Source organism: Neophocaena asiaeorientalis, unplaced genomic scaffold, assembly GCF_003031525.2.
Source record: "Neophocaena asiaeorientalis asiaeorientalis breed wild unplaced genomic scaffold, Neophocaena_asiaeorientalis_V1.1 scaffold328, whole genome shotgun sequence".
Lineage (NCBI taxonomy): Eukaryota > Metazoa > Chordata > Mammalia > Artiodactyla > Phocoenidae > Neophocaena > Neophocaena asiaeorientalis.
Window position 1 is genome coordinate 438,142 of NW_020174432.1, and position 23,024 is coordinate 461,165.

General features: G+C 34.6%; 1 protein-coding gene across 15 annotated transcripts in view; it reads left to right on the forward strand.

Moving 5' to 3' along the window:
• Positions 1–23,024, forward strand: part of RIMS2 (regulating synaptic membrane exocytosis 2) — a 348,709-nt gene that overhangs the window by 241,469 nt on the left and 84,216 nt on the right. For 5 of the 15 annotated variants that reach the window (XM_024756898.1, XM_024756899.1, XM_024756901.1 and 2 more), the window contains one exon: positions 18,908–19,149. The exons of the other annotated variants lie outside the window; for them this stretch is intronic. In XM_024756898.1, coding sequence (XP_024612666.1) covers positions 18,908–19,149 — 242 coding nt within the window. The remainder of the gene's footprint in view (positions 1–18,907; positions 19,150–23,024) is intronic. 15 annotated transcript variants of the gene reach the window in all.

Consider the following 23,024-nt stretch of genomic DNA (forward strand, 5'->3'; position numbering starts at 1 on the left):
TGTGAGAAATGAAGTTGTAATAGGCTCATCTTTGCTGGTCTTTTTTTGTATTGAAAAGTTTCATCTCCTCACAAGCAAGGTTTAGTGCTCCGGTGCTTGAAATTAGGAAGTAGACTAGTGAAATTTATTTCAGTGCTGTAACACTAATATTTTCCTAATAAAAACCAACTTGTGGGGAGTTCCCTGGCGGTCCAGTGGTTAGGACTCGGTGCATTCACTGCCGTGGCCCAGGTTCAATCCCTGGTTGGGGAACTAAGATCCTGCAAGCCATGTGGCACAACCAAAAAAAAAAAAAAAATTTCTGTATCCTCCTAACCCCCCAGATCCAGAGACTCCTCCCTCCCTAGTAGGGAGAGATCAGAATTTTGGTGAATATTTTACTATTTTCCTTACATCTTAACTATGACTGGTAAAAAGCAAGTCCACTCTAACTTTACTTACTGAAAAGTAATAGAGGTATGGAAGTTGAGAAATTGCTATCAAAATGCAAAATAAGGGACTTCCCTGGCACCCCAGTGGTTAAGACTTCGCCTTCCAATGCAGGGGGTGCGTGTTTGATCCCTGGTTGGGGAGCTAAGATCCCACATGCCTCGGCACCAAAAAACCAAAACATAAAACAGAAGCGATATTGTAACAAACTCAATAAAGACTTGAAAAATGGTCCACATCAAAAAAATCTTTTAAAAAAAAGCAAAATAAAAGATTGACCCAACCAAAAAAAGGTAAGCTAATGCATAAAAGAAAAATGATGTTGTACTGGTTCTTCTACCTTTTTGCAACTTCAGTGAAACATAATTTCCAAACTCACTTGAGGGTATCAAAACTCTTCGATGGCTAGATATCAAATAGTGTCAGTGAAGTCAAGTTATGGGTATAAACTGATTTTAGAAAGAGCATATGAGGTTTTATTAGTGGGTGCATCAGACGTGCAGTAGAGTACATTGCTTCAGCAAATGGTCTCTAGAACCAGGTAAACCTGGGTTTAAATCAAAACTACTCGTCAGCTTGTCAGAGTGAACAAGTTACTTCCCAAATAGTCAAGTTTCTTTATCAGCAAAATGGAGATAATTACCCACCTTAAAGTTTGTTATGAATGTGAAACGAGATAAAATATATGTGAGGTGGTTAACACAATGGCTAGATGCAGTGAGCATTCAGTATGTTTGACAACATTAGAAGCTGTTGTTTTTGAAGCAGTATGAGAAAGATATTTTGAATGCAACTGAAAATCCAAAGCATGTTGATGACATTAGTGAAAATAAGATTTTTTTAAGGCAAGAAATATCCTTTGATAAAGTTGCTTTGGTCTTTGGTTTTATATAGCAACACTTGCCTCCAGAGATAAGGGGTCAAAGAGAAAGTACAAGTTTTCAAGCCTATTTCCATCATGGCCACTGTGAAGCTAGTGCCCATTCAGCCCTAAGTTCCAAATTATCTGAAACTCAGAATAGTAAATGATATTTATAATTATCCTAGTCATCAAGAAAAAGTTAAATGATTTCAGTGGCTTTTGTAAAAGGTAGGAAAATGTATAATACCATATATATGTTAAATTTTCTGTTAACTGTCTAGAACATTCACTTCTTTCAGGCTAATTATTTCCATAAATATGTCTACTCTTGGCTATTCTAAAATATTGCCTCTTAAGGTTGTACTTGCTTTAATTTAAATTATAATTACTTCAGAAGTGACCTAAGGATTTACAAAAATGGAATAAAGTTGAAGTAAAACCATTAATTCAACAAAAATCTTCGGAGTATCTTACTCAATGCCCAATGCTGGTATATATAGTAAATGCTCACTAAATGTTAGAAAGAATGGATGAATGAGTAAATGAATGAAAGAGTAATGTGTGTAGGATATAGCATTATTTTAAGAGTGAAGGCTCTGGGACCAGACGGTTGGGTATGAATCCTGGCTCTTCTACGTACTATCTTGTCTGTGCACAGACCTTGGACAAGTTACTTAGCCTCTCAGTGCCCAGTTTTCTCATCAGTAAAATTGTGATGATATTAACGGTTTCCTCACTGGATTGTTTGAGGATTACGTAAATGAAAATTAACAAACCATTTATAACAGTGACACATAGTAAGCACTGGTAATTATTTGCTAAAATAGAATAAAAAAGAAATATTAACTATAATTTTAAAGGTAAAACTTATACATGAAATGCCAACACTTTAAAGTCATGTACTACTAATTTAAAATTTCTAGGAATGAAGACTAGCTTGGTAACTCAATTGTAGCCAGCTGATACTGACTCTGCCCATATATCTCATATGCAGGCCTTTACTTCACGGGTTGGTGACCTAGGAAAAGGGGGAGGGTGTCTGAATACAGTCTATAGTAACACTCATACGTTGCTACATCAGATCACATCTTAGCCCACCTAGCCCAAGATTCCATAAGCAACAGTAAATATTCTCTACAAATTGAAAAGGTATTTAGCTCAGTTAAAACAGGTGAAACAGGGAGGGTCTTCTGAGTCTGATGAAATGACAGCTCATTGGTTGTACCTGGGAAGATGCCCAGATGTGCCAGTTTTAGGAGTGGGAATGATCTAGCACAAAATTTACATTCTCCCCAGTTACCATCTGATCAGAAGATCATACAGCTAACCCGGGCAAGAATGTGTTTATCCAGTTTTGAGGAGGGTATTTAGAAGTTCCTCTATGCTGGTGAGTTGGATATTTGAGTATCAAACAATTTCCGAGGGCATTTCCAAGGGTAATCGCTTTTCAAAATGTTACCAAAATGCTACATTTTAAATAGTCAAGTAATAGGTCATTTTATCTTCTAATCTTTGAGGAATTAAGATGTAAAAAAATCTTTCTCTGACATAACAGAATAAGTGGTACTATTTAGTCAGCTGTGCCCTATTTCATTAAAATTTTTGTTTATTTGATATGCTAGGCTAAATTTAGAGTGGCAAAACACCTTAAAATAGAGTGTTTTCACCTGTTTTAAATAGCATGGCTAAATGTCTTCAATTTGTAAAAGAAAAAAATGTATTTTTTTTTTTATAAAATCTTAGGCTACACGGGCTAAAATATGATCTGATGTAGCAATTCCTGAATGTTACTCCATTCTAGATCTAAATACAATTTCTTCCTTAAGTTATGTCTTACATCCCTACTTTAAAAAACAACTGAACAACAAAGTGATACATTCTAGACTAGGCTGGTTTATGTACAGACAGAACTGAGACTTAAGAACAAGATTGTATAACAAGTAAATAAAAATATTTGCCGACATCTCACTGTATGCTTTAACTATCCGCACATCGTTGAAGATGTAAGCTAAATATAATGGAAGATAAAAGGATTAGTTTAAGTGGAAGAAAGAAGGAAGCTGCTCCAAATTAGTGAAATGCTTTCAGTATCAACATAGAAGCAAAAATGAGTGTAGTGTCCGGTAACAGCATGGTCTGCATGGGATGGAGGACTGTTGTGAAGCGTACAGGTGGACAGAGGAGATTAGTAGCATTCTTAATTTATTATCTGCAATTCTTTATTATTTGGTGTCTTTAGCATTTACTTGACACTTACCATGTTTTGCCCAGGGTTATATGTTGTCTTTATGCTTCATTTAGCAAACTGAGTTATAAGTGGTTTTAGAACAAATGCCATGTCTTATATTTCTTTATAATTGGCATAGTATTGACTCCAGTGTCTTGTACATAGTGTGTATAAAAATAAATTGACATCTATCTATTTCTAAAACATTTATTAGGAAGTTTTGTTTTCTTTATCATCAGCAAATATTTACTGAGCACCAAAATGATTTATGGAACGTACTAGGATTAGGATTTAATTATCCCTACATTAGGGTTTAATTATCCCTACATTACTAGGAGCATTCATTCATATAATGAATTTATTGAATTCACTTATTCAATGAATTTTTTCTTTAGATCTATTTAGTGCCAAGTATCAGGTACTGGGCTGCTGAAATACACTGAAAAATGAACTGTCTGAGTTCCATTAGAGCAAACAATTTCAATATAATTTATATAATGGAGATATAATAAAACCCTGAGAAAAGACTATAATTGGCGTCCGAAAGTCCATGATGTCAAATGTAATGTTGGTTCATGAAATGATGTGCACCCTTGACTTTTCAACTTAAGCAACTTGGTGAATAGTTGTACTCTTTACTGAAACAGGGAAGACTGAAGGAGGAATATATTTGATAAAAAAGATTAAGTTCAGTTTGGGACACATCAAATTTGTGATATCCTGTGTGACAAGTAGGTGATTGGGTAGATAGTGCTGAGTTCAGAAAAGCAGCTTAGTTAGCTAACTTAAACTTAGAGATGTTTGGCACATATACATATATATGTTTGTGTATGTATGTGTGTTTATATATATAGGTGTAAATATTTGTGTATATATATTATTTTTAAGGTAAGATAATTTCTTCCGTTAGTTCCATTTTCTCTATGAAGTGTAAGGAAAAGGTTTCTGCTAAGAGCAAAGCAAAAGGGTTTGAGTAGCAGGAAGGAGTGCGGTGGTTATTGTGGAGAGTGGGGAGCAGGTGTGAAGAGTAACCTTTGTGGCTGATGACAGTGGATTATAATGGAACCAGTGTGTCCTACTGAATTTTGTTTTCTCAGCAATGCTCAAGCGTTGAGATGTAGGCATAGAAGAAATACATCGTAGCCTTCATCAAAAGGTTCTGCCGGTTGGATGCCATATAAAGATACTGAAAAAGCTGAGGGAATTTGCAAAAGCGTGATTGAAATGATAGGCTATAGAGTCTAAGCTAGTTAAATATAAGTAAAGATGAGGGGGCTGATAATTGGCGAAAAAGTGAGGAAATTAAAGCTCTCGTAATACTGAAAAGTGAGAATACCTGATGAAATGAGCTAGAAAGAAAGGAGATAGAAAGGCCTCATAGCAAATTTCTGAATAAAGTTGGGATATTATTTTCCCCATTTTACATAATAGGGCAGCTGAGACACAAACTACTCTGATTACTCAGTTATAGCGTGAATAGTACACTACATCTTAAATGTGAGTCTCCTGGTTAAATTCAATTGGCTTCCCAGTAGATAATTATTTTTCTTCCTAGATATGCAAATCATAGATATTCTTTGTTCAAGACTAGGAATCCTTGCCCTTAATAGAGTTGAAATACATATGTCTAAATAAGTATCAAAATAGAAAAATAGATTGTTCATTTTAGTGCATGTGTCGGCCTCATCTTTGTAATAACTGCTTGCTGAATATTCTTTTACTGCTTTATATTTTCACTTTCACTGTATTTGTTTTACCTTTTGAGTGTCGTATTATAGTTGTTATTTTTAGTATTAAGCTTAATATTTTGTCAGTGATAGCATTTGATTGCCTTTATAAGGTTTTTGCACTAGTCCATTTTATTCACAGCACAACAGTAATTTCATAATTAATATCAAAGGGATAATTTACATAGGAAACTACACTTCATATCAAATATTTTTGCTGAAATCTATCTATGCCATTTTAAACCAGTTATCTAGAGCTGCAGCATCCAATAAAAATATAATGTGAGCCAAATTTGTAAGTTCAGATATTTGAGTAGACACGTTAAAAAATTAAAACGAGCAGGTGAAATTAATTTAATAATATTTTTTATTTAATCTAAAATATCCAAAATATTCTCATTTCAAATTTTAATTTATATAAAAAGATTAACACATTTTATTCTCTTGGGGGGTGTACTGACACTTCTAAGCCTTGTGCATATTACAGTGTATAATTTATCTAAACAGGGTGTATGTGACACAGTGAGCCTCAATTTGGAGGAGGCACATTTCAAGTGTTCATAAGCCACATGTTGCTAGTGCCCATAGTACTGGGCAGTGAGATCTAGAGCCTTCACAAAGTATAATTAAGCAAAGTAATACAAAGTCAAGCTCTGTGTCTATTTCTCCGGACAAAAGCATGGTTTAAGAAATCTTGGTAAGGAAAGATACATATTTGTTAGAAGAAAGGAAAATAGTTCTGTTTTAAATAAACAGACTTTCAAATTGCTACAAATTTCTGGTCCCTTTTAGAACAACTTTATTGGTAAATCCTCTTTACCATAACTTTTTTCATTAAACTTTTTATATATGCCTACTTGCAAAAATATGTGGCATAATTGTGTTTATTTAGATAAATTTGACTCTAAATGACTAATGATAAATCTTGGGCAATTTAATAGTTTCATAGTGTATTAATTTATAATGTTATCATTATAAAGTTCTGAGGATTTATAATTTCCATTTATGGAACATAAGAATTTTTAAGTATAAGGGTTTAATCCTGTAGAATGTAATAAATGTTACATTTTAAATTTACATTTTTACATTTAAAATTTAGGGTTTCCACTTAATGACAGTTAGCAACATTATTGGTTTCAACTTATAAATTCAAAATCCTATTATAAAATAAATATTCAGTGTAACATGAAATATAATATAAACACATCTGTTTTTTATATGCTTATAACTGAATACTGTAAGAAATGTCGAGGTGAAAAAAAATACTTTGTATTCTCATTTGTGCATGCAATTCATTATTCACTCATTCAAACATGAGTTGAAGTGGCAGGTTATGTTCATTAAAGAAAAGAACTTAATACTAGATTAATATCCATGAAAGCAGAAGTAGCCAATAAATAAACTGCAGAAGTATGTTTGAAACATGACATTTACAAATTGCTTAAATTCTATTTATCTTTATTATTTCATTTTGATGAATAGATATTATCTACGTTATTTTCTAGGCTTTGGCTTCTCAAAGTTCATTTGAAAATGAAAGTGTATTAGTTTCATAAAGTAGCTAAGTGCAGTGGAGGTAATAATATCCTTGAATTCATTTTTGTTGTTAGTTTTCAACCCACACTTGAGAAAACAATACTTTAGTGTTTCATTTGAGCACTTTTGCCACAAATGTGCCCAGGTTACAGTGGAGACCCCGGGCATTATTTTAAAACCTGGACTCTAGCAGTGGACAAAAGAGATAAAGTTCTTGCCCCATACAGCTTCAAGTGGAAAGGCATAAAATAAAAAGATGAGAAAACTAAAGTTCAGAACAGGTTAAGAACTATGCTCAAAGTCATGAACTATTAAATGATAGAAATAGGATAGAAACCCACGTCTGACTGACTGTGAACCTAAACTTGCATTTCACCCCTTAATGAAATGGCCACATTTTGTTGCCTTGAATAAATCACTGATATTGTTGAAGTACATATCTACCTAAGAATCAAATATAAAACTTTTCCTCTGAGGGACCATGACCTAAGCTTAAGAGAATCTGAAAAGTAGAAGAACTATACCTCCTTACCCCAATATGAAGAATTAGGCCCATTTCAAATCTAATTTGCTTTTCTTTGAAGCATGTTGAACAGTAACTCTCTTAAAATACCTTAATTTTTGGCAAGCAAAATGTAAAACACCTAAAAAATCATTTTGTTGATTACTCCAACTGAAGAAAGTGTATAAAATACTGACACTTAGAGAAGCATAGATTTATTCCTAACATTCACACTGTATATTTTGCTTTGTTTGTTTAATGAGGGCAAAGATGCAATACTTAATACCTTACATTTATATCAGAAATTCTAAATATTAAAGAAAGCATACTTTAGCTCAGAAAAATTTAGTAATGCTTCTTTTTTTTTTTACACTGCATGGTTTTACCATGTTATTCTTTGTCTTTCAGTTTTATAATAATTGTAGGAAAACTTCAAAAACCATGCACTAAACTAAAAAATGTCCACCTAACTTCTCTATGTTAGCCCCAATTCCAGTGGATTTTCTAACCTTAAAAGACTAGCATTGTGTGTACCGAGACATGGTTCCAGAACAGAAACCCACAATCTTTGTAGAACTGATTGACTTGGAATCTAAAAGGAAAAAATAAGTTTAGATTTCTAAGAAGCTGAAGGCTTTCCTCTAAATGGTTCCAAGGAAGATTCAGTATATATGACCAAGGACATCTTGTCATATTACTGTCATTGTAATCGGTGAAGGAGATTATAATCTTTCTGTTCTTGATGATTTCTCAGTGACATGTAAAGCAAGCTTATACTTGGTTAATGATGACTGGAACATTATCTACATGCATAAATACAAGCTAAGCAAATATACTAAATTAAATCATGTATTTGCACATTTTTACATGAGAGAATAATAACATTTTCCTTACGGTGAACAAAGAGATAATGTCGGGAATTTGAAGACATTCGGTTTATCAACACTGCATTTAATCAAAGAGAAATTACCAGTATTCAGTAATACTGAATACCAGTAACCGTGGTTCTTGACAAGAAGTATTGTTATTTTACTGGGCCCGTGATGGTCGGACAGATATGGCCACAAGAGGAGACACAGAAGGGGCTCAGGAAAACAAAGTTTATAATAAACTTTGTCCCAAGAAACAGGAGGCATGCCACTCCAAGCAGAGCCATGTGGGAAAGCAGCAGGGTAGGTCAGGAGGCAGAAGGGGCAGGAGTGAGAGAAAAGTCAAGGACAGACCTTTATTGGAGGGGCAAAAAAAGACAAGCTAGGGCAGAGTAAACAGTTGAAGATTAGCTAGTTTGAATAATTTCTGCAGGCTGGGCTTTGGGTTATAGGGGTGGTCTCTAGTTGCTTTGTACCAGGCCCTGGAATGATTTAGGGCAGGGAAATATTGTTTTGGTGTAAATGGGCCAGATAGAAGAGGTTTGTCTCTGGATTTGGCTAATTTGCATATCAAAGGCATGCTCCAGGCTGAGCCCTTTACTGTCTCTAAGAATTGGCTTGCACCTGAAGGGGTGATCTCTCCCCAGCCAGGAAGGTTTTTAAATTGGCAAAACATCATAATATCTTGAAAATAAAAAATATAATCAGTACACATACACGTGCATGCACACGCACGCACACTATTTTTTAAACGTTTTTATTGGAGTATAATTGCATTACAATGGTGTGTTACTTTCTGCTTTATAACGAAGGAATCAGTTATACATATACATATATCCCCATATCTCTTCCCTCTTGCGTCTCCCTCCCTCCCACCCTCCCTATCCCACCCTTCTAGCTGTTCACAAAGCAAGGAGCTGATCTCCCTGTGCTATGCGAATGCTTCCCACTAGCTATCTATTTTACATTTGGTAGTGTATATATGTCCATGCCACTCTCTCACTTCGTCCCAGCTTACCCTTCCCCCTCCCCGTGAACACACACACTTTTAGACATTAATTTTTTAATACCCACTAAAATTGAATTAAGAAATACAAAAAATTTTCACTTGGAGCTTCGTTGTTTAGAATTTTTAAATATCTGTAATCATTGGCCTGTCAGTATGTGCTATTGATGAAAGAGCTCCTTCTTGGCTTTTTATCTCTAAGCCCAGAACCCTCATTTTCTCCCGAGCAAGCAAGGACCTGGTAACTGATAACAACACTGTCTCAGAAAGCACAATGTGCTCTTCTTCATTGACAGTTCCACATCCTATGGCCCAGTCTCCTGAGCCCTGCTATCTGTTAAAGAGGACAGATGGTAAAAATGGCTATCTTTTCTGATAACAAAGGCTTTACTATAGCAGTAATGCAAAGCTCACTAAAAGAATAATGTGTCAGGTGACATGATGCCACAAATTCTAAGAACTTGGAACAGTGGAAGTTATTTCTGGTTCTCTACAAATTATTTTACCTGACTCCACACATGCTAAGAAAGATAAAAGGGCAAGAAACAACTTCTTTTTGCTCAGTTATTGTCAGGCAAGTATAAGGAAAACATAGACAACTTCAATAAAGCAACCTTGTTTCTAAATATAAAGGTAATGTATGGATAATATATATTTGGCCTCTTGAAAAAAATTCTAGAATGAGTTTTTGGTTTTGTTAATCCTTTGGGACTCCAGAAATTCTGGTAGATCCTTCTATATCAATTTGAAAGATTGATTTTTAATTAGATATGGGAGTTTTATAGATAATAATTAAATTTAATCAAGATTTATAAGTTTAAAGTATGTTTGATGCAATGTGATTACAAATGATGCAATGTGATTACACAAAGTAGAGATTTTTTTTTTAACTTGGATTTGATTTGTAATCAAGTTTTTGAAAAAAAATCTGAGTATCCACTATTTTTCAAAATATGGAACTAATGTACTTTGTACTTTAGAGTCTGAGGAATTAATATCCTTAATCTATAGCCATTTATACATTTTGAAACTCAACATGTAGTGATTTTATTTAGGTTAAAGTTACAGTCCAATAATATTTTCGTATCATAGTTTAGCTTTCAGTGTTATTTTTAGCAGCATAATGTGAATTTTTATGTAGTGTAATCATTTCAGTAGTGTAGAATATTCATTATTTGTTAAATACTCTACAAAACTTGGTACTCTGATTATAGAGCTGGATGATTAGCAAGAATAAATCAAGTTCTCAGTTTTTGGGGGTTTTTTTCCCACCAAATTTTAGCAATTGGTGTTCCTTTGATATTAGTAAGAATGGTGAAAAGTGCAAACTGATCCTTGAAGTAATAGACCAGTGAACATACCTTCTGATAATTTGTCATGTACTTTTTCATGTTATTGAAAGTACTATGTAATCATGTGGTAAAATCAGAAAAGCTGACATGAAAATGAATTAGAGGGAAGTCTATTTCTGCCTAAAATATTTACATATAGAAATAGTGAGGTTAGTTGAAAAGTACAGGTGAAACAATAGAAAAATTTAAGGAGATTATACACACATTGAATTGATGGGTTAGAATTATGGAATTCTGGAAACTTGTGAAGGGAGACATGTTATTGCTTAAAATACATATATCAAGGGAAATCGTGGGGAACAATAGGCAAAGCTGAATTAAAAAGAAAAAAAGGGCTTCCATGGTGGCGCAGTGGTTGAGAGTCCGCCTCCCGATGCAGGGGACACGGGTTCGTGCCCCGGTCGGGGAAGATCCCACATGCCGCGGAGCGGCTGGGCCCATGAGCCGTGGCCACTGAGCCTGCGCATCTGGAGCCTGTGCTCCGCAACGGGAGAAACCTTAAAATTTCAAAGAGATTAATTTTAAAAACCACATTAACAGGGGTATTATAGTCATAAAAATTTGGAGGTTAAAATTACCTTAACAATGATCTTTAACCTCCTCATTTGCTAAGTTAGGAAAAGGAGGACCAATGAGTAAAAGAAACTTTTCTGGTAAACCATTACCCATGTAGTTTTGGATCTAGAAATTGTGATAAGACAGTTTTATTAAACAGATATACAGATGGGTTCCTTCTATTCCCCTTTAATAAAATTCCTCACAGCATAAAAATTTAATGTTTTAAATCAAACTCTTGCACTTGAGTTTTTAAAAAACATTTTCTCCATCTTGAAGGAATTTCTCTATTTCAATAGGAATTTCTCTATTTCAATAGCTGCTTTCTTAAAGGTAAATTGTGCCCTCTGAATCCATAGCTTTTCTTAAATGTTCCTGCTAATTAACTCTGCATCATTTGACCACCACAACTTTCTTGAACCTCATTCTTCTCTTGTTTTCTGTGGAATTTAACCCTATTCTATTTTTCTCATTTCTGAGAATGCATCTCTATTCACCTCAGTCACTCTTCTTTTTCCTAATCTTAAAATATAAGTATTTCTTGGACTGTCTTCTCAACCTTTTTCATTTCTCTCTTTACACTCTTGGCTTGCCTACTTAGGCCACCCTGGCTTCATCTGTCCTCTCCTGTTCAACAAATACTTATTGACTCCATCTGTTGAGCCCTGACTAATTCCCTTGAACACTTGGCCTGAGGGTACAGCCTCCTCTTACTCAGCCTTTCCATCAGGAAATTCCACTGGTTCCAGTGTTGATCATTTCCTAAATCAGTACCACCTGTGCAAACACTATACTCTCTAAGGATCTCAGTTTTCTTTACGAGTTGTTGTGAGGATTACATGAGTTAATTCATATAAAGCACTTGAAATAGCCTCTGGAATATGGTAAATGCTTCCTAATGTGAACTATGATTATATCTTATTCCCAGGTCCAGATACTAAGCTGTATAGAAGGTTCCTTCCAGATAACTTTTACACTAATCTTTGCTTTCTATTAGTAATAGCAGTACAGTAGCCTAAAGCCTAAGTTCTTATTTACTTTCCCAGTATTATTGCTATAAACTCCTAATTGATTTTTCCATAGCCAGTCTCTCCTGACTTTGTTACTCAAGACATATTAAATTGTGCTGCTGTGATAAACAACCCTGAATTCTTAGATGCGTAATCAACAAAAGTTCATTTCTGTCCATTATAGTCACTCAGGGGCTTAGTCTGATAGAGGCCCTGTCTTTCACAGTCCCGGGGGCAGAGGGAAAGAGAAGTTGGAGTTGAACACCACCGATTAAATGCTTCTCCGCAGAAGTGCTAGGACTCACTTCCATTAACATTTCATTTGTCTCAACAAGTCAAAAACCCAATCACTGTGTGATAGGCAGAGAGAGAAACATACACTTTTGATCTATAAAGTTTAAAATTTCTCCTTAAAGTAAGTTTCTTCAAACTCATGGCAGGGATGGGATCTGTTATTCAATGATTTGATGGAGAACTTATAAATTCAAGAGATAGTAAAGATAGATAGGTAGGTAGGTAGGTAGGTAGGTAGATAGATGGATAGATAGATAGGTAGATAGATAGATAGGTAGACCTAAGAGTTTAAATGGATTTATGAATGCTCAATTAATAAAGCAATCTTCCTATTCCTTTAATGATCTAGCCTTTATAAATTTGTCACTGTTTAAAGAAGGTAATTATGTTGTCTCCAAAATGTCCATTAATGATATATTTAGAGGTAAAATATTGGGCTGGATCCCAGGGCTCTTGGTGCAACCAACTATGCAATGTTCTCAGACTTAGGGCCGCTCTGCTATAGCATCTGAATAGGCAGTTAAATAAGGGTAAGCAGTACAGGGCATGTATTTATTCCAACACATTCAGGCCTTATCCTGTCTTGACCTCCCCTTATATTAGTATCCTCACCTTCACCCCATTCAGTTAACACTGGTTTTATAAATTTCCTCCAACAGCCAAGCTTCCTTCTACCCCTTGGTGTGTGCAGTTGCCCCCCCTTTCAGTTTCGAATACTCTTCTCAGCATGACTGGCTTCATCATTCAGTACTCAGCTCAATTGTCTCCTCTGCCCAGAGGCCTTCCTTGACCACCCCATTTAATGTTGTCCCTCCCCCAACTTCCTGTCCCTTGTTACCACTGTATTCTATCTTATTTTCTTCAGATCACTTATCACTATCTGAAGTTGGCATTTATTTACTTAATTATTGTCTTTCCCTACAACAATAGGAAGGAAAGATCCGTGAAGGCAGGGACATTCTCTTTTTTTCTCTGTTGTATATCTAACTCCAAGAACAGTGCCTGCCACATAGTGGGTACAAAGCAAATATCTTTTAAATGAACGATCAAATCCTGGGAGTTGATCGTTAAAGGGAGCAAAATGTTAAAAGGGAGCAAACCTAAAAATAAGAAATAACTCTTTTTCTTCGTAAAGAAATCTTTAATATAGTGGCATTTTAGGCATTAGCCAGCTGTTGGGAAAGGAGTTTTGGAGATGACCGGCCTTCTTGGTGCTCCTTAAACTATCCTAAGTGTGCAGTGACCTGCTCTGTAACCAGCAAAGGGCTGCTTCCTATCATGAGACCCAAGACTAAGGAACATTTAAACAGTTTCATTACTAATAACTATAATCAAGGCAGATGTTTTTGACAAAAAATAATTTATTGATTAGCTAAATATTCTTCCCTAACTCTGGACATCAACTTTGTGACATAGACATACACGCACATACCCTCCAACACATTTAGATACTATAATAATACATTATAGTATGTTAATAGAATGCATTTATATACAGTACCTGCAGTAATGTTAAAAATACTAAATTTTAAATTCGTGTCATCTCCAGCAATCAAAGAATTAGCATGAGAAACTCAGTTTTTATATACTCTTCAGAGAGAGATGTTTTCTTGAATGTTTAACTTAATTAGGGTTTCTTGACGTTAGAGCTGGTCATTGGAATTTTAGTTATAAGCTAAAACCACATTCTTATGCAGCTATATTTGCATTTTACATGCTGATATATTTGCCAGTACATTAATTAAAAGGGACTGTGTCATACCATTTTTGTATCCCTGTATTTGTGGGGATATATATTCAATAAACATTTGAATAAATAGTTACTACTTTACTAACCGAAACCTGTAGATGGTCATTTGAGTAAATGAAATACAGCTTATTAAATTGTAATATAGAATCATAATAATTTCAAACTCCACATTTTAGGAAAGAAATAACATTTAATATAGAGAAAATGTTTAGTGAGGTGAGCTTTAGATGGGAGCAGGGTTTGTTACCCTCCCTTCCCCCCTCCCATAAGGAATATGCCAGAATTCAAGAAATGGCACTCGAAATCCAGACCTCCACTCAATGACTGGCAACTGGTGCAATCGAATCTGAGTGATCATAGTGATGGGTATTCAGTGAGCTCTGGGCACCTGCCTCCAGAAACACAGGAATGGGAAGGAAAGGGAATTAAATCTTTCAAGGTGGCATAATGTTTGGGAACTTGGCCAGTCTCACTGGGTTTTTTCCTCCTCTATCATTATTCCTATTGTCTTCTAACTTTTAAGCCCTCTAAGCCCTCTCTAGCACCACTTACTAGCCTAAGATGTTGTAAATAGTCCCACTCAAGTGTCTTTTCTGCCCCTGCGCTGCAGTTCTCATACTCCATTGTGTGAGCTGCTGGGCCCTCTATACTTTATTCATAAAATTCTGAGTCACTCTAGTCTCTAATTCCTTGGGCAGGTTGTCTCCTAACCACCTTCCCAGCTCTCAATAAGATGAAATATTTTTTCATGACTATATTTTATTTACAGTGTTACTCTTATGCTCATACTCTCACAGACTCAGAATTTGTCCTGTGTTTGCTGTTTATCTTAACAGCTAGACGACTCAGTTCTATTCATTCAAACCTATTAAAAATACTTTTGGCCTATAAACTTAATTTAGCTTAATCACATAGCTCCTATAATCCCGTAAATATGCTATTTAAGTCTTTGGAGAATATTTACAAATATTTTACCTGCCTTTCATTACCTTTCTCCCAATGATAGGTGATACTAGATTTGCCCTTTAAAAAATATTTTGGGGTACAACTTTCAACAACTACAATCATGTCATAAAATAAATCACTTGTATTGGCAATTTTACACATTTCAAGAATACTAAATATATAAAGTTCTTCATTATTTTTCTAATGCCAAAAATTAGAAAACATGCATAAAACAATATTTAGAAATGTGGAAACACTGTGTTTCTTTCTGGAATTGAGCATCCTATATCAATTCCTAGTATTATTGTGTAGTAATCTCTTAGAATTAGCTTGAAAGCCATGGTACACCTTTAGCCCATGGAATGAACTATGCAAATTGAATTATTTGGCCTGTTTTCATCCTTGATTGCTCTTTTCATTTGTCTGATTGTTTTAATTTGTTTCTTGTTACCAATACCTTTTATGTTCATTTTGGAAAAAACAAAATAGAAAAAAAAAAGGACATTTTTAAAAAGCATAACTACCAACCAGAGAAAATTAAAACGATTTACTTTTAGCATGCTGTTCACAGTACATCCTTTAGATTTCTTGCTATGACACTTTTTTTCCCAAAGAACATAAACATCCTGAACATATTTTATTTTTCTTTATATTCCCTTAATTCCCCTCTTGTGCAGATAACTAGTAGATCATCTATGAATCCAGGTTTCCTGAACTACCCAGTTTATCAAGAGATGTTCATTTCTTTGTCTATGAATTTCTTTCCGTTTGTTTGTTTGTGACAGTGTGTCACTCTGGGATTTGAATTTACCTGTGTCCCCTAGTAGTAGGGTAAATCCCTATTTGGTATGTGTGCCAGCCAAAGCTAAGTTGCAGATACCTGCTTCCTCTTACCCTCAAGAACATATTTTACGTCAATAAATATCTATTTACAACAGCATTTTCAAAGGTACATTCTATTTTATTGATGAACATAACTTATTTAAACACCCTCTACTGTTGGACATTTATGGAGTTTTACCATGTGTATGTATGTGTTTTACTATTGTAATCAATTCTGCAGTAAATACCATTCTTGCTAAATCTATGAACGTTGCCGTTTTCCCTTAGGATAAGTCCTAAAAGTAGTATTGATAGGTTAAAGGGTAGGCATGTTTTTTAAATGCTTTTGATACATATTGCCATATTGCCCTTCAGAAATCTGTCATTGGTACTACCACCAGCAGTATTGGAAAGTTACCATATTACCAGACCCTTACAAAATTTCTCTTTTAAAGTAATTGATAATGTAATGAATGGGTCTGTGCTTTCTTAACCACACTAAACATTCCAGATGATCGCCCATGTTTACAGATTCTTTACTACAAAGTATTCCTTAAATAAAGAGTCACAAAACTATTAAAATGTTGGTTGGTAGCTTGTTTGCTTGGAGTATTGTTTGCTTATAGTTTTAGGTGATGTCCAAGTGAGGAAAGTAAAGGAAACCAGTAGTGATAGCCTAGCCTCAGTCTCCCTCTCTTCAAAACACAGCACTGGAGAGCAACTACTCGTAAACTCATCCCTGGTGATCTCTAAGCTTCAAGGAGATGAGAAGTAGAACCATTTTACAAAACTTTTAGTAACCTTTTTTGTAGATAATGCATTATCAAAGTTGTTAGGTTGAAGAGAAGTATACTTCTTTAAAACCAAATGGTCATTAAAATACTTATCTATAATCTGATTTATCCATTCAGTTAGTATTTTATTATATCCTGCTTAATTTTGGCCAAGTTCTTTATGCCCTTATATCCAACCATGAGAATTAAAATGCAAAAATCACAAGGTACAATATTTTGAGAGTCTATCTTTGACTTCCTTGGTAGGTAGTAGATTAGGAGGTTCTTTTAGAAAATTATGTTTGGGGTAAAAATTCCTACATAACAGGAGTACTAGTTATTGAGACTAGGGAACATATTATTTTGAAAGTCTTAGTCTCAACTAAACTTTGACTTTCCTAGACTATGCCATGCCTTTTCTGACGATAGCATACCATAAAAGTCATACGTTGCATTTTTATGTTCATTTGCCCAGAATCCATGAAACAAGAGATACTTGGGGAGCAAAATGTTTCGTAGTTAAAAGGGACCTTATAGATATTCCAGTTCAGCATGTTTAGTGGATGCTTAATGGATGATGATGGTGCTGGTGGTGGTGATAATAATAAGGAGAAGGAGGAAGAGAATAATTTTGGGAGCTCTTACGTGTTTCCCATTCCGCTTAGTGCTTTACTTAGGTTTTTTCATTTATTAAATGAGGAAGTTAAGTTCCAGAAAGGGAAACAACTCTCCCAAGATCAGTCAGTAAAGCCAAAGATCAAACCCAGATTTCCTGGCTCCCAGTATAGTCCACTCTCCATTACATAGTGCTGGCTATATGAAAAACCAGTTTAGACATTTGAATCTCAGTTTTAAAATTTATAAATATCACTTCTATTGATGCTGTTAAGTATTTACATATATAATACATGTTGAAGGGCTTTAACCTTATTTTATCTATTGTCTATATTCCCTAATATGAATTTTTATTTACTGAATTTTTACTTTAGACATATTATCCCTATTCTTTAATATAAGAAAGTACAATAAGATATTCTCTTATAAATGAGGAACCTGAGGGTCAAGTAGAGCAATTAACGTTTCTAAAGGAAGTCAGTTAAGTAGCAGCAAATCTGGGATTTAAGCCCCCATCTGTTGCCTCCAAAACTCTTTCTACTTTACTCTATAGTTGCTTATTGAAGAATAGCAAAATTAAACAGTCTTGGAAATGATTGATTTGGGGCATTGTGGAAGTGTTATACAGTCTCCTCTCTTTCTCCCTTGTTTATTTATGCCTCATTTCTTCTTAAAGCTAGTGTGAAGTAATGTGAATAGTACAATTTACTGTCTTCTTTAAAAATTACTAAGTCTTTTCCCTCTTAAATACTTGGAGGAAACGAACATAGGTTAATAAAGGTAACATGTGTTGAGAATTCCCTGGTGGTCCAGTGGTTAGGACTCCATGCTTCCACTGCCGGGGGCCCAGGTTTGATCCCTGGTCCTAACCTTTCAGTAGGTTTTACTCTAGGATAGAGGGGAAAAAATATTTTAAACATTTTAAAATGTTTAAAAAATTATTGCCTTCTGACCATATTGTCTAGAAAACTGATAATGTTTCTTTCTTTCAAATGAATGCAAGAGGAAAATCTTTTCTTCATTTTTGGAATATAAACATATCAATATATGAAAGTGTAAAGTGAAATAAATTATTTTTAATTCAAAACTAATGAAAACATCAATCCCTGTTAGAAAATTTAACAACTATTAGAAAAATCTTACTAATAAAATGAGAAAACTTAAAGAGCCACTCAGCAATAGATGCTGTAATTTTTGCCATTTTTTGTAAAATTTCCCCACTCGTTGAATTTCTCTTTGAAAGCTATAGTAAAGCAAATTCGAGAACAATGCTTTGGAAACTTCTTTCATATGTTATATGGCTGCCTCAAAGTGTATTGCACTTGCACGACAGCATATTCTCTTAAATGAGCCCACTGATTTTTCGCAAATATTTTTTTCCTGTGGCCATGCAAACCAGTGCCTTCTTTGAAAACAGAAAGGAAATCATGTCTGATCTTGGATAGTTACGTTAAGGTTGGCCCTGAATAGTAAAACCCATTCAAGACCATGGTATTTGAAAATTTTTGAGTCCTAAAAATATGTCCCACTAATGATATAATTGAATTATACTCCAGATATTTCATCTAAAATACCTTTTCTGTCTTTTCCTTTTTACTCTTGTCCTCACTTTTAATGATCCATCGGCCTACAGTGTCTTTACATCCAAAATGCAAAGCAGACAAATGGGCATCTCAGGGAAGAACATGACTAAAAGCACCAGCATCAGCGGAGACATGTGCTCGCTGGAGAAGAATGATGGCAGCCAGTCTGACACTGCAGTGGGCGCCTTGGGCACCAGCAGCAAAAAGCGGCGCTCTAGCATTGGGGCCAAAATGGTAGCTATTGTTGGTCTCTCCCGGAAAAGCCGCAGTGCTTCTCAGCTCAGCCAAACGGGTAGGCATTTTTATGTTACTCTTTTGACTTCCTAATTGAGTTGTAATTAATTAAAATACATATTCTTTTCTCTTATTTATTCTGTCTCAGTAATGTGTAGATGATGACATGTTCCAGAAGGAAAGGGGCATATTTTAAACTAGTTAACTTTTCCGAAAATATAACAATGACTTTGTTTTTCAGTGATCGGTGAACCTGCTTCTCAGTGAACCTTGGTAACTGTTCTTGAAATGCACTTAACGTCTTTTCTCCTCAGAGAGGAGTTAAGCTGTGGTCCTCCTGATTGTCAGTTGCTGGTCCTCTGTAAAGGTACTCTGATCTGTGAGATATTTACTTTTCTTTAGGTTCCTCAAGTTGGAACCAGCCAAGTTAATTTCCACTCCCAGCAAGTTACCGTGATGAAGATGACACCACATATTTTGTGTGAATAATATACTTCATTTATTGCTGACAGCCTAACTTCTTTTTCAGTTTGTAAGCAGCATTTACCAGTTGTATCAATTTTCTCACTGCAGTTTTTATTTCCCTGTTAACACTTCAAGCAGCAATATTCTCCAGCAGCAGGGATGGAGGAATTTTCTGCTGACAGGGAAGATGCTCAAAGCTTTGCTACTTTAAAATTCAGTCTCGAATCACATCTGCAAAAATAAATTAGATACCACACTCCTACTCAGAAAAGCCACTGTTAGTAATTAAGAAATTTGTGAGTCAAAGCAATGCCTTTTTTCAAATGGGTGTTGATAATTAAGCATTAAGTCCCTGGTATCTTGGAAATAATAGCGTATCTTCTACTTAACACACAAACAAAAGCATATAATATGGTGTTTCTTTTACAGCAAATAAATTATAGGCAAATGGATTAAATCTCATTTGTGTCTGAATACTAGGGTTCTGGTACAGAGAAGCCAGGGCATAAATCTACAGCACAAAAGAATTTAAGGATATGTTAATACCTGGACCCGGCTAACCTTGGTTTTACAAACTGTAACAGTGATTCTGGAATTTGAGCCTTATATAATAGTATTATTTTGAAATAATTATTTGATGGCATTCCTTATATCCTCTTGTAACTTACTATATTTCATGTGATTATGTTAGAGTAATTTTTCACTTGGTGTTTTAAAATGTTACTTTGCATTTTAATATATAATTAGAAATTTAATTTATGGACATAGAGATCATATTTAAAGGATTTTTTTAATTGCTAGCATTTATACATAATTAACTGTGTTGTGCTAAAATGATAGATGTTGGCCTTTTGAAATTGAGAGGTTTTTTTCTCTCGCAGTTAGAACTTTATTGCATTTTTCTCTTTAAAACTTACAAACATTTGTAAACCCAAAACTGCTCTAAAAAAATAAAGTCTATTAATCTAAAAAATGAAGAACCTAAAATAGACACTGATAAGACTACAAGTTAGAGAATGTGTGGTGTTAAATGAAATAAATAATTCTATTCATTCAGGGGTTTGAGCACTTACTATGTGCCAGGCACATGGAGAACACAGATGAATAAGCATCATTTATAACCTGAGTTGCTTATACTCTAGTAGAAGATAGATACTTCAACAGATTGCTTCAAGATCCTATGTCAGTGGTAAAACTAGAGTTACATAGAAAGTGTGCTGAGTGCTCAGAGGAGGATTGTTTGAATTCCAGGAGTGAATACCTGGAGGAGATGTTGCCTGATCCAAGGCCTGAAAAAAGAGTGATTGCTAACCAGGTAAAGGACAATTAGAAAGGTGTTCCAGATAGAAGCCGTAATGACAAAGGAATGGAAGTATTACATATACAGGAATGATAGGAAATAGATGTGATTTTAACAAAAAATTTTGGACTGAATGTGGCTAGAGGCAAGGTCGATAGGTCATGGAGAGTCTCATAGACCATATTAATCTGTAGGTGATAGGAAGTTTTAAAGGGTTTTCAGTAGAGAATTGATATGGATAGATTTGCATAATATATATTTTGTAGGCCATTCAGGCAGCCATTTACTTATCTAACAAATATTTTTTGAGCATCTACCATATGCTGTATTCTAAAGAAAACATGGACAAGACAAGATCCTTCTCTTGGAGCTTATATCTAGTGGAGCTGCAATAAAGAAGTAAACCTAAGTCAGCATCTGGTAAAGAGGATTTTAGGATGAATTAGCAGAATAGTACAATATTTCAGATAAGAGATAAGATCCTGAACTAAGTGAGTTGTCAGTTATAATAAAGATAGAGAGGGGTTGATAAATTCAGGGGATTGTTAACAAGCAAAATTAGTAGTCAGTCACCCGATTTATTCATGGGTCGGATGTGGGGAGGTGAAGGAGAGAAGATTCTAAGGTAATCCCCATATTTCTTGCTTAACATCCCTGGATGGATGGTTGTGGTGCTATTAATGGATATTGGAAGTATAAAAGAAGGAATAGGTTGGGAGAAGGAGAGGTGTCAATTTAGGATACTTTGAATCTGAGATATCTATGGAACATCCAAGTAGAAATGTCTAGAACGTATTTAAATAAACTCTTCTAAAGCTCATGTCAGAACAAGAGACATAAATCTGGGAGTTATAACGTTTAGAGGTTGCTTGAAACCATGAACATGAGTGAGACTGCCCAAGAAGAACACTGCAGATATAAGAGCAGTAGGTGAAGGCAGTGCTCTGTGGAAGGTTAACCTTTTAGAATTGGACAGAGGAACAGGAGCCAATGAAGACCAAGAAGAAATTATCATGAAGAAAGGACAAACACTCTGAGAGAGTAGTGTCACAGAAGCTAAGAGTATAGAGCGTTAGAAGAAGATGGTCAGTATTTCTCAATGATCAATTTCATGTCTTCATAGTTTTGGCATTAATATCCCATATATCTTTCTTTGACAATATTTTTATTTAAAAATAGAGATGTGTTGACCATACACTGATTTGATTTTTATTGTCAAAAACACTGTGATGTTAGCAGATTTAAGAAATGTAGTTTAGTTCTTTGTTATATCATATAGCCCCTTCTTATGTATATAGCATAGCAGAAAATAACGTGTTCCTTTTTGTTGTTGTCTACATTTATATTCAGTAACATTATAATTGTTAAATTTTTTATCATTCTTAAAATGTGCAGTTGCATTCCTACGTACACAACGTATAGCTTCGACCTACATTGACAATAGAATTCAGAATATCTCTCATTTTAAAGCCAGAGATTAACTGTAGAATAGCCAACAGAGATTGTTTTGTAATTACTGGACTCCAAACTTCCAGTGGGTTTCTAAATTCTGTATTTCTGTGTATATGTCTCAAGTAAGGTTTTTATGTTTTCTTTTCTTAAAAATGCAGTAACAAGCTCTAACAGTGTTTAAAACTGAAATCTTCAAATTTAATACCTAAACTCTTTGATCATATGATAACATTATCTAAAACAATGAATGGATTTATGATGTTGCATCTTACAATAGATCCTTTGTTTTGATTTTTCTGGCATTTGCATGGAGATCTGCATGTAATTAATTTATAGTTATCATTTAATTAATGATATACCATAATATCTTCAACTTCTTAAAATGATACTCATTGTAAAAGTAAATATCATTTTACCAGTATGGATTTCAAGACCAGATAAAGACTGCTTACTTGACTTCTGAAGAGTAGAAAACTCAGCAAAATGGTATCTTTCTAAAGAATGTCGAAATTATTCTGGATTATGATTATGTAGGATCAGTAATCATACATAAACAATAATTGATGAAGGGGAAACCATTTATAAAGATATGTTGGTTAATACACATAGTAGCTAAGTCATATCTCTCTTCTTTTCCCAGGCTATTTTGTATCCTTCTTTGACTGTTGAGTGGAAACTCACCATTTTTTTTTTTTTTTTTTTTTTTTTTTGCGGTA